Source organism: Salvelinus sp. IW2-2015, linkage group LG20, assembly GCF_002910315.2.
Source record: "Salvelinus sp. IW2-2015 linkage group LG20, ASM291031v2, whole genome shotgun sequence".
Taxonomy (NCBI): domain Eukaryota; kingdom Metazoa; phylum Chordata; class Actinopteri; order Salmoniformes; family Salmonidae; genus Salvelinus; species Salvelinus sp. IW2-2015.
Genome location: NC_036860.1, coordinates 2,771,265 through 2,783,719, shown reverse-complemented (window position 1 = coordinate 2,783,719; position 12,455 = coordinate 2,771,265). Strand labels below are relative to the sequence as shown.

Sequence of the window (12,455 nt, the reverse complement as noted above, 5' to 3'; positions counted from 1 at the left end):
TTTTTCACCCCGGCAGTTGTTGATTCCCTTGTTTGTAATACTAACAAGTATGGGGCTCGGAAGCAAGCAGGAAAGAAACAGGCATGGAAGCCCATTTCCATGTCTGACATTTTCTGCTACCTTTCACTGGTAATTTACATGGGGCTGGTGAAGTTCAAAACCCTAAAGGATTACTGGAAAACATCCGAACTCTATCAACTGCCTTTCCCCCCCACTGTCATGTCCTCTACCAGGTTTTTAAATATCTCACGGGCGCTGCACATCAGTGACCCAGAAGATGATGAGGAGAATGACAGGAGGAGAGGCACCTCTGCAATTTACGAATGCATGAAACTGGTTTTAGTCTGCTGTAATAAAGGCTTTATATATTTCCCCCCGTTAGAACAGTTTCTGTTTACACTGTTCTAAGTGGTCAGAAAAGGTAATAATATTGTAATCTAACAGCAACTGTTATAACCAATTTATTGATGTGATTATGAAAGGCTATAGGTCAGGCCCTATTGGTCACATGCATGCGATGTTTACATGTTTCACTTAAAATATCTTAGGGATCGGCGTCCCGTCAACGGGACAGTTGTAAATCATTCAGCGCCTTGTGTCACCATCGCAGATTTTAGAGAAACAACAAATGTCGGTACATATAAGTGTCTTATATCGACTGAAAGCTTAAGTTCTTGTGAATATAACTGCATTGTCCAATTTACAGTAGCCATTACTGCGATAAAATGCCATGCTATTGTTTGAGGAGAGCGCCTAACAACAAAACACTTTTTTCACCACGATAGGTTTGATAAATTCACCTCTGAAGGTGAKATGTGTACTTACATTCTGAAATCTTGCTCTGATTTATCATCCAAAGAGTCCCAGAGATAACATGAAGTGTCTGTCATTTTGTTAGATAAAATCCTTTTTCATATCCTGAAAAGGTCCATATAGCATGCACGATCTATTTTGTATTTCCACTCGTTCAATTTGCAAAGAAAGGAATCTGTGAAAATCTCACCCTAAACATTGTTTCAACCAGTCAAATCGCGTTTGTATGTATTCCTCAGAGATCCTAGAACGTAACAAGACTTCACTATATCATTAGGGGTGTAGTATATCCTATAGGACACCATATTTGTTCAGAGAGCGAGGCCGATGACGCAGGCGGTCTTCACTTGAACGACTAACTTTGTCAAATAAGCACCAATCAGGGTCGAACCAAGCTAGCCAGATAGCCAATGAGTTGGGCTTTACGGGAGTATCCGGAAACCATGTATCTGTCGTAAAATGTAGCTACTAACCTTGTACGACAGCATGCCTTTTCATTTTGGACAAAAATTATAATATTCAGAGTTATGAAGTTATGAAAACTGGTTGTTTTGCAAATGTTGAACTTATAATATGGCTACTTCTACTGGAAAAGCTAAATCAAAGTCCAAGTATACAGATTTGACAATATTCTTGCAGAAAAATMGAATATGAATMCAAATGTCTCCACGATTTGCCCAAATCTACCTGGGTGACTTCACACTAAATGTCATGTAGTTCGCTCATACGTCTGAAACTTTGCACATACACTGCTGCCATCTTGTGGACACCATCGGAATTACAACCAGAGTGATGGCTGGAACTGGGACCATTCTGTTGCATTTCAAAGATGGTGGTAGGAYAAAAATGATCGTTTTTTTCTTTGTATTTTCTTCTACCAGATCTATTGTGTTATATTCTCCTACGTTCAATTCACATTTCCACAAACTTCAAAGTGTTTCCATTCAAATGGTACCAAGAATATGCATATCCTTGCTTCAGGGCCTGAGCTACAGGCAGTTAGATTTGGGTATGRCATTTAGGCAAACGTTTTAAAAAAGGGGGCTATTCTTAAGAGAGCGAGGGTTGAGGGAATGTTTTTCCAAAACAAATTAGGGATTTCGGTAACAGAACTTTTCGGTCAGAAACAAGTAAGAAACTAAAAGGCTGAAATTACATTACAGCTTCAGCACGGACAGCACAATTAACACTTGCTGTGCTGTGGTGCCTTTTTGCTACGGTAGGGAGGAGAGCGAGACAACGTGCGCCAGTCCTGCATCTTAATTATTTAATTAAACAGTGTGCTTAAAGCATCAGACAAGCTCAGTGCATACAGTGCCTTGCAAAAGTATTCATCCCCCTTGGCGTTTTTCCTATTTTGTTGCATTATAACCTGTAAATTAAATTGATTTTTATTTGGATTTCATGTAATGGACATACACAAAATAGTCCAAATTGGTGAAGTGAAAATAAAAACTTTCAAAAAAAATACAAAACAGAAAAGTGGTGCGTGCATATGCATTCACCCCCTTTGCTATGAAGCCCCTAAATAAGATCTGGTGCAACCGATTACCTTCAGAAGTCACATAATTAGTTAAATAAAGTTCACCTGTGTGCAATCTAGGTGTCACATGATCTCAGTATATATATATATATACCTGTTCTGAAAGGCTCCAGAGTCAACACCACTAAGCAAGGGGCACCACCAAGCAAGCAGCGCCATGAAGACCAAGGAGCTCTCTAAACAAGTCAGGGACAAAGTTGTGGAGAAGTACAGATCAGGGTTGGGTTATAAAAAAATATCCGAAACTTTGAACATTCCACGGGGCACCGTTATGAAAAACTTGAACGAATACGGCGCCACAACAAATCAAATTTTATTTGTCACATACACATATAACACATCGTTAGCAGAGTTTAATGCGAGTGTAGCGAAATGCTTGTGCTTCTAGTTCCGACAATGCAGTAATAACCAACGAGTAATCTAACCTAACAATTCACAACTACTACCTTATACACACAAGTGTAAAGGGATAAAGAGTATGTACATAAAGATATATGAATGAGTGATGGTACAGAACGGCATAGGCAAGATGCAGTAGATGGTATAGAGTACAGTATATACATATGAGATAGTAATATAGGGTACATAAACATAAAGTGGCATAGTTTAAAGTGATACATGTATTACATAAAGATGGCAAGATGCAGTAGATGATATAGAGTACAGTATATACATATGAAGATGAGTAATGTAGGGTATGTAAACATTATATTAGTGGCATTTGTTTAAAGTGGCTAGTGATACTTTTTTACATACATTTCCATCAATTCCCATTATTAAAGTGGCTGGAGTTGAGTCAGTATGTTGGCAGCAGCCACTAAATGTTAGTGGTGGCTGTTTAACAGTCTGATGGCCTTGAGATGAAGCTGTTTTTCAGTCTCTCGGTCCCTGAGAGACTGACAAACCTGCCAAAAGAGGGCTGCCCACCAAAACTCACAGACCAGGCAAGGAGGAACATTAATCAGAGGCAACAAAGAGACCAAAGATAACCCTGAAGGAGCTGCAAAGCTCCAGTGGAGATTGGAGTATCTGTCCATAAGGCCACTTTGAGCCGTACACTCCACAGAGCTGGGCTTTACAGAAGAGTGGCCAGAAAAAAGCCATTGCTTAAAGAAGAAATACATGTTTGGTGTTCTCCAAAAGGCATGTGGGAGACTCCCCAAACATATGGAAGAAGGTATTCTGGTCAGATGAGACTAAAATTGAGCTTTTTGGCCATCAAGGAAAACACTATGTCTGACGCAAACCCAACACCGCTCATCACCCTGAGAACACCATCCCCACAGTGAAGCATGGTGGTGGCAGCATCATATTTTGGGGATGTTTTTCATCAGCAGGGACTGGGAAACTGGTCAGAATTGAAGGAATGATAGATGGCACTAAATACAGGGAAATTCTTGAGGGAAACCTGTTTCAGTCTTCCAGAGATTTGAGACTGGGACGGAGGTTCACCTTCCAGCAGGACAATGACTCTAAGCATACTGCTAAAGCCACACTCAAGTGGTTTAAGGGGAAACATTTAAATGTCTTAGTCAAAGCCCAGACCCCAATCCAATTGAGAATCTGTGGTATGACTTAAAGATTGCTGTACACCAGCGGAACCCATCCAACTTGAAGGAGCTGGAGCAGTTTTGCCTTGAAGGGCAAAAATCCCAGTGGCTAGATGTGCCAAGCTTATAGAGACATACCCTAAGAGACTTGCAGCTGTAATTGCTGCAAAAGGTTGTTCTACAAAGTATTGACTTTGTGAATAGTTATGCACGCTAAAGTTCAGTTTTTTTGTCTTATTTCTTGTTTCACAATAAAACAWATTTTGCAAGTGGTAAGAATGTTGTGTAAATCAAGTGATACAAACCCCCCAAAAATCTATTTTAATTCCAGGTTGTAAGGCAACAAAATAGGAAAAATGCCAAGGGGGGTGAATACTTTTGCAAGCCACTGTATGTAGTTGATTTTATTCAAACACATAGTGTCTATATATGGAAAATTAAGTTTAAACATTTCGTCAACCAATATTTGTTTTTTGTGAGGGACAGCCCTACTCAGTGTATATGGTCTTAGGCAGGCCTGAAATGTGTCAATGTGTATCTAATGCACTGGAAAGAGATAAGGTAATAACAGCTGTAAAATGAGGGTCACTTTGCTTGAGTGACTAGAGAACCCTGCTCACCCTAATCTGGTCAACAATCTTGCGGATCTGTGGCTCAAAGCCCATGTCCAGCATTCTGTCAGCCTCGTCCAGCACCAAGTAGGTGCAGCGCCGTAGGTTGGTCTTCCCTGCCTCCAGGAAGTCAATGAGACGACCCGGGGTGGCGATGCAGATCTCAACACCTGGGAGGGAGAAAGAGAGCAGGGTAGGCCTGGGAGGGAGAAAGAGAGCAGGGTAGGTTTCTCTGGTTTAGACAGACATGCGTAATGGAAAAGAGTATAGATTTATTCAGCGTATAGGTTATAGTGACTAGTGTGTATGCCTTTTTCCAGAGGAGCCTCCTTACCTCTCTCCAGGTCACGGATCTGGGGTCCCTTGGGCGCTCCCCCGTAAACACAGGTGCTCTTGATGCGTGATGACTTGCCATATTCATGAGCAACTTGCTGAACCTGCTGGGCCAGCTCTCGAGTTGGTGCCAGAACCAAACACTGCYCAGAGACAGGACAGGGATAGAAAAAAAACACTCCCTGAATAAAATACATTTTGGAAGTGGCTGATATCCAAACATATGAACAATTATAGGAAACATCCTGTAAGATTCATCCAAAATGGATTACTTACGATTGGTCCATCTCCTCTTTCTAGGTAGGGCTGGTGGTTAATGTGCACAATGGCAGGCAGGAGATACTGAGGAGATACAACAACAAGGTGATAAACACCTCACATCAAGCAGGAGAGATTAATAATAGAAGGAAGTAGAGCCCGATCAATTCCACTATATCCAATATTCAATGAATAGGATGAAAAAAGGGACACTTGTGGACATTCTCATGATGTGCCATTACTGTCACAATGTAAGACACAACATTTGCAGCATATTTCTTAGACAATTGCTCTTTTGGATGGCCATTTCTGAAAAGTCAGTGTGGAAAATGTTCAAATGAATTTGTTCACTGTAAAACAGTATATCTGCAGGTATATCATATTGGTACGTTTTGTCCCCCTCAAAAAATCTGAATCGACCCCCAAAAACACATATCGGTCAGGCTCTAGAAGGAAGACAAGATAACTGAGAATATTGTATGGCAGTCAACACAGGGGTTTGTGTAAAAATGGGCAGAAAGACAAATTAATAAAAATGTCTACAGATATGAACAGTGTGCATGCGGCTACTGTTCCTAAGTGTTGCTGTAACTTTTTGTTCATCCTGTTCTGTTCTTGTGAATGTATGATGACGGAGCTACAGCTGCATCTCACCGATAAGGTTTTCCCAGAACCTGTCTGTGCGATGCCCACCATGTCCCTGCCACTCAGGGCCAGAGGGAAGCCTTGTGCCTGGATAGCTGTGGGCTCCTTAAAGTTCTGCTGTATCAGCACATCCATCACATACTCTGTGGATAAGAACATCTTATAAGCATAACTAAATAACTATAAATTGCATTGGTTAACAAAACTAAGGTTCAATTGGCCATATTACCTGCCAGAATAGATGTTTCCCCGAGGTGAAAACGATATGCATATTCACAATGACACCAGGGCAGTTCAGTTGTACTGAAAAAGTGTTTGTACTTACGGGGAAAATGGGCCTGGGAGAAGCTACTGACAGGTTTCAGGCAGCCTGACCCCCTGATAGTGATCTCCTTCTTCCTGCGAAACTCCTCCAAGTCATACTGAAAGACAGAAAACAATATCTGAGACAATAAGAAAAAAATAATAACTGTCCACCAATAGTGTCATGGGCGGCACATCTGGCAACAACTGCAGACTAAGTCAATAAGAGTGTAGGGCAGCGCTGTTCAATCTTTGTGGAGACCAAGACTGTGCAGACTGCCCAGCACAAATAAACCAGATTCACTAAACATCAAACCCTTGATTAGTTGAATCAGATGTCATAGTAGGCCTACTGGAATGTGCTGTAAGAAATGCACACACACCTGTGGTTCTCCATGACTGAAGCACACTGGTYTGGGGKWATACCTGGCTCATGCGCTGGACATCTGGATGTTCATTGTAAAYGTTCTTCTCAAACTTTGGAAGCTCGTTTAGGTCCCATTTCTTCTTYCGCAAACGCTCCCCTGGGTTCCCAAACTTCTTGTTGGGAGGGGGACCTCTGCTAGACCCAAAACGAGGACTCCTAACAAGATGACAAGCACATAGATTAGTATTTGATTACCTCAAGCGAGACTCACTGTATACAACATTTGCCAAGGACAGAAAGAATTGGAGGGATCACATTTTGTCRATTGGTCCCAAAGGGTATGAAGAGGATTACATAGCTAGCTAGCTAAGTAGCTGGTCTTTATAGATTCATTGTAGCTATCCATCTTTGGTTAGATATTCTTGTTAGCTAAAGTGAATAGAGATATAGCTATCTTGACTGGAAACACAATGCTGAATTGTATTGAATTCTACATCGGGCAAAAATGTGAGTTTGGATCAGGAAAGTTTCCACTCACAACCTCTACAAACCAGRATGTTGAATAAAATGACATTGAAACATACTCTACCGGTTACCACTGTTGGTCCTTTTTACAGTGGGAATGKYAGACAATATACAGTGCATTTGGAAAGTATTCAGACCCCTTGATTTTGTTACGTTACAGCCTTATTCTAAAATCAATCTACACACAATACCCCATATTGACAAAGAGAAAACTGTTGTTTAAAAAAAAAAAAAGTTTGCTAATTTAGAAAAAAGAAAAAACAGACACACCTAATTTATATAAGCAATTAGACCCTTTGCTATGACACTCGAAACTGAGCTCAGGTCAAATCAAATGTTATTTGTCACATGCACCGAATACAACAGGTGTAGACCTTTCAGTGAAATGCTTACTTACAAGCCCTTAACCAACAATGCAGTTTAAAGAATATACCTAAAAAAAGTAAGAGATAAGAATAACTAATAATTAAAGAGCAGCAGTAAAATAACAATAGTGGGGCTACCGGTACAGAGTCAATGTGCGGGGGCACCGGTTAGTCGAGGTAATTGAGGTAATATGTACATGTAGGTAGAGCTATTAAAGTGACTATGCATAGATAGTAACAGAGAGTAGCAGTGGCCTCCATCATTCTTAAATGGAATAAGTTTGGAACCACCAAGACTGTTCCTAGAGCTGGGCGCCCAGGCCAAACTGAGCAATCGGGGGAGAAGAGCCTTGGTCAGGGAGGTGACCAAGAACACAATGGTCACTGACAGAGCTCCAGAGTTCCTCTATGGAGATGAGAGAACCTTCCAGAACAACAACCATCTCTGCAGCACTCCACCAATCAGGCCTTTATGGTAGAGTGGCCAGACAGAAGCCACTCCCCAGTAAAAGGCACATGACAGCCAGCTTAGTTTGCCAAAAGGCACCTAAAGGACGCAGACCATGAGAAACAAGATTCTCTGGTCTGATGAATCCAACATTGAACTCTTTGGCCTGAATGCCAAGCGTCAGGTCTGGATGAAACCTGGCACCATCCCTACGGTGAAGCATGGTCGTGGCAACATCCTGCTGCGGGAATGTTCTTCAGTGGCAGGGACTGGGAGACTAGTCAGGATCAAGGGAAAGATGAACGGAGCAAAGTACAGAGAGATCCTTGATTTAAACCTGCTCCAGAGCACTCAGGACCTCAGACTGGGGAGAAGGTTCACCTTCCAACAAGACAACGACCCTAAGCACACAGCCAAGACAACGCAGGAGTGGCTTCAGGACAAGTCTCTGAATGTCCTTGAGTGGCCCAGCCAGAGCCRYGACTTGKACCCGATCAAACATCTCCGGAGAGACCTAAAAATAGCTGTGCAGAGACGCTCCCCATCCAACCCGACAGAGCTTGAGAGGATCTGCAGAGAAGAATGGGACAAACTCCCCAAATACAGGTGTGCCAAGCTTGTAGCGTCATACCCAAGAAGACTTGAGGTTGTAATCACTGCCAAAGGTGCTTTACCAAAGTACTGAGTAAAGGGTCTGAATACTTATGTAAATGTAATATAACTTTTTTATATACATTTGCAATAAATTCAAAACCTGTTTTTGCGTTGTCATTATGGGGTATTGTGTGTTGATTGATAAGGGGAAACAAACAATTTAATCCATTTTAGAACAAGGCTGTAACATAACAAAATGTGGAAAAGGTCAAGGGGTTGGAATACTTCCCAAATGCACTGTACCCACAGTAAAGTATAATAAAATCACCTTATCAAAACGCATGCAGATTTATATCACCTGTAACATGCTCAGAACCATGTATCCTTGCATGGCGTGCATGTGTAACTGGTGTGAAATTGCTAGCTTACATTGGTGCCATGACCCGGATCACTGGTTGATGAGGGAAAAAAGGTCAAAATGGGGGTGAGTGTAACCGGTGTGAAATTGCTAGCTAGTTAGTGGGGTACGTGCTAATAGCGTTTCAATCGGTGACATCACTCGCTCTGAGACCTTGAAGTAGTTGTTTCCCTTGATCTCCAAGGGCCYTGGCTTTTGTGGAATGATGCTTCGTGGGAGGCAGTTGTTGATGTGTGCAGAGGGTCCCTGCTGGTTCGAGCCCAGGTAGGGGCGAGGAGAAGGATGGAAGCAACACTGTTACACATGTTTTTTKATCTTGTGCCCATGCTTCAGTTAATATAAATCTGAACGACCTACCAACGCTTTGAAAAGTTTAATTAATTAGCGTATGTTGTCCTGTGGATATATTGTCGACTCTCACATTCCTACCTGCAAAAGAACCAACCGGTAAAGTAAGTTAAAATATAATTTCATTCAACATTCTGGCTTGCAGAGGTCGTATGAGGAAACTTTCCTGATTCAAACGCAAATTTATGCCGACGTAGGAATCAATGCAATTAATCTTCGGGTTTCCAGGTAAATAGCTAAGTTAGCTGCCTGACTTACCCCCTGTCGCGACCACGGTCCCTGTCCCGATCTCCATACGACGAACCGCCCCTCATTTTAAAAACCACTTGACTTCTACCTAGCTAGTTAGTTGGCTAAATATATATATATATAAAACAATATGTTTATCCGCTGGAACAGTGGCAAGTTTTTGCAGGCAAGCCTTAGATTCTCGCGTTCAAAACGGCAAGCTATCAACGTTACAGTAACTCTAGCTAGTTAAGGCCCTTATTGTCTTAACATTAGCTGGCTAGCTATACAAAATTGTGAATCTGAGTCTAAATTAGTCTAAATATTATTGAACGAACGTGTATAAAGTGTTATTTCGACAAATGAACAAGTAGCTAGTTTTGTTTTTACTACAAATCAACGCAAACAGGTGGTAGCTAAACGTCTCGGAAACTGCAGCCAAATATTTATATACGCTGCAGCGAGTGTTATTGTTATTAACTTAAGCTAGCTAGAGTTCTTCTTCTATGGTATTACGGCGGTCCACAAACAACGTTAGAGGAGCATGCCTCCACCTACTGGATGGGGTGAAAACTGATAAGCTTTAACGCAAAAATAATAGGGAGAAGGGAAAGGTGAAAAAATATACTTATAATATTCAAATGTAAATATCTGTACTCCTTCAGTCAGATTCAAATGTATATTTAGATCCCTACAAAGGTTCAGTATATTCATTCAGTATTCCCTGTAACATTTTGGCTGTAGTCCTGGAGATCCAGAAATATGTTTGCCATCGTCACAATGAAGTCTAGTTTCTTCGAATGTTATATATATATTTTTTAATTAGTTTGTCCAGTGCAATTTGCACAATAAACGCAACAAAGTCCACCTTCTTCACTGTTAGTGTTTCGGGATCCTTCTCCTAAACTGCATTCACTGCAGGCTGTGGGGCATCCACTGCCATCTCATCTCCACTCGCTCTTTCAGCTATTTTCACTGCCTCCACATAGGAGACCTCCTGGATAGTCCTGATCCTAGCTACTGCGACCTCCTTCATCCTTACAGGGCACTCCAGGAACATGGGAACGTGATTCCCATCACAATTACAGCAATGTGCTTCATCTGACTCTTCAACTACAACATATTTATTCCTTTGACAAACACTTGCCATGTGTCAATTTTTTAAAACAATTGTAACACTGTAGCAGCTTCTGTAGATACAGTCTCACCGCATGTTTCACATATCCAAGTTTTACATGAGTTGGGAGAAATGCTTGATCAAAAGACAATAATAACAATAGGCTTTCCTTTCTTTCAATCTATCAGTCGACGTGCGTCTACCACTTCAGGTGTCCTACTCGGAAAATCCTAGCTTTCCACATCATACGTTGATAGTTTGTTGAGCCACAGGCTTCCTCCCTTTGTTCTTGTGACASACACAAAATTAACAACATACCACTTCTGGTCCCTCTGACCGACTCCACTTTTTCCAATGCGTCCTTTACCATCGTTGAGACCACAAACAGGTTACCAAAAAACATCCTTGCTGGTGAAACGCACTCCAACAATAAATGTATCTTKATTTCCAACTAGCCCTTTTAGCTCCATTCTTCTTTCTCACCGTTGTCCACCTATCATTCTCACCAACTCCACTCGCGCCAACAAAATCAAACACCGCATCCGCTTCTGGTGTTACACGACCTGCCACCACTAGGATAGATTCTAATTCACCCATCCACCTTCCATATTCCTCCACTCCGGAAGCCTTTGTCCTTCTCGTCCTCTCATTATAGCTAGCTAACATCGCCATTCCCTCAAGCCCTTGTCCTTGTTCTTCCAGCTCGCCATCCACATCCATTGGAAACAAATTACCCCTCATTGACTCTGCTTCCCCTGTGCTAGCTTGAGTTCTTCTTCTTTAAATTTGTATTGGCAGATCGCAACCAACTGAAAGGTAAATACACTGCCATCTACAGTACTGGATTGTGAGGCTGGTCACGGCCTCCCTATTCATCTATTTCTCTTATCTAGTCCGTGTTTCCGCCTACTGTTCTGGAATGTGAGTTCATTACACTTTGTGACACAAAAAAAGATGGGGAAAAGGGAATAGAAATTTCCCTACTAACTAACCCTACTCCCATTAAAACTTCACCACTACTTGGCCCGATCTGATCCTACACTAGGCCGGCAGCCTGTGAGGATGGGACACTTCTGCAGTAAAATTTCGTACACTGAAGTACTTCTCTGCAGCTGCCACCACAACATCTATTTTCTGTGATTAAGTTCCATTTCTGTGGTACAGTTGATTGGCTATGAACGCTAAGAAACCAACNCTTTCCACATCATACGTTGATAGTTTGTTGAGCCACAGGCTTCCTCCCTTTGTTCTTGTGACACACACAAAATTAACAACATACCACTTCTGGTCCCTCTGACCGACTCCACTTTTTCCAATGCGTCCTTTACCATCGTTGAGACCACAAACAGGTTACCAAAAAACATCCTTGCTGGTGAAACGCACTCCAACAATAAATGTATCTTAATTTCCAACTAGCCCTTTTAGCTCCATTCTTCTTTCTCACCGTTGTCCACCTATCATTCTCACCAACTCCACTCGCGCCAACAAAATCAAACATCGCATCCGCTTCTGGTGTTACACAACCTGCCACCACTAGGATAGATTCTAATTCATCCATCCACCTTCCATATTCCTCCACTCTGGGAGCCTTTGTCCTTCTCGTCCTCTCATTATAGCTAGCTAACATCGCCATTCCCTCAAGCCCTTGTCCTTGTTCTTCCAGCTCGACAGCCAGATCCATTGGAAACAAATTACCCCCCATTGACTCTGCTTCCCCTGTGCTAGCTAGAGTTCTTCTTTAAATTTGTATTGGCGGATCGTAACCAACTGAAAAGTAAATACACCGCCATCTATGGTACTGGATTGTGAGTCCGGTCACGTCCTCCCTATTCATCTATTTCTCTTATCTAGTCCTGTGTTCTGGAATGTGAGTTCATTACACTTTGTGACACAAAAAGGGATGGGGAAAAGGGAAGAGAAATTGCCCTACTAACTAACCCTACTCCCATTAAAACTTAATCACTACTTGGCCCGATCTGATCCTACACT

The 12,455-nt window shown here is 41.9% G+C and overlaps 1 protein-coding gene across 1 annotated transcript in view; it reads right to left on the bottom strand.

Annotated features, from left to right (window-relative positions):
- Window positions 1-9,823, bottom strand: part of LOC111980921 (probable ATP-dependent RNA helicase DDX17) — a 32,927-nt gene extending 23,104 nt beyond the window's left edge. The window contains exons 1-7 of the mRNA XM_024011978.3: window positions 9,380-9,823; window positions 6,483-6,639; window positions 6,079-6,175; window positions 5,763-5,896; window positions 5,127-5,192; window positions 4,852-4,993; window positions 4,527-4,687 (exon numbers count right to left, since the gene is read on the bottom strand). Of these exons, the coding sequence (XP_023867746.1) occupies window positions 4,527-4,687; window positions 4,852-4,993; window positions 5,127-5,192; window positions 5,763-5,896; window positions 6,079-6,175; window positions 6,483-6,639; window positions 9,380-9,435 (813 nt within the window). The 5' untranslated portion in view covers window positions 9,436-9,823. The remainder of the gene's footprint in view (window positions 1-4,526; window positions 4,688-4,851; window positions 4,994-5,126; window positions 5,193-5,762; window positions 5,897-6,078; window positions 6,176-6,482; window positions 6,640-9,379) is intronic.
- Window positions 9,824-12,455: the final 2,632 nt, after the last annotated feature.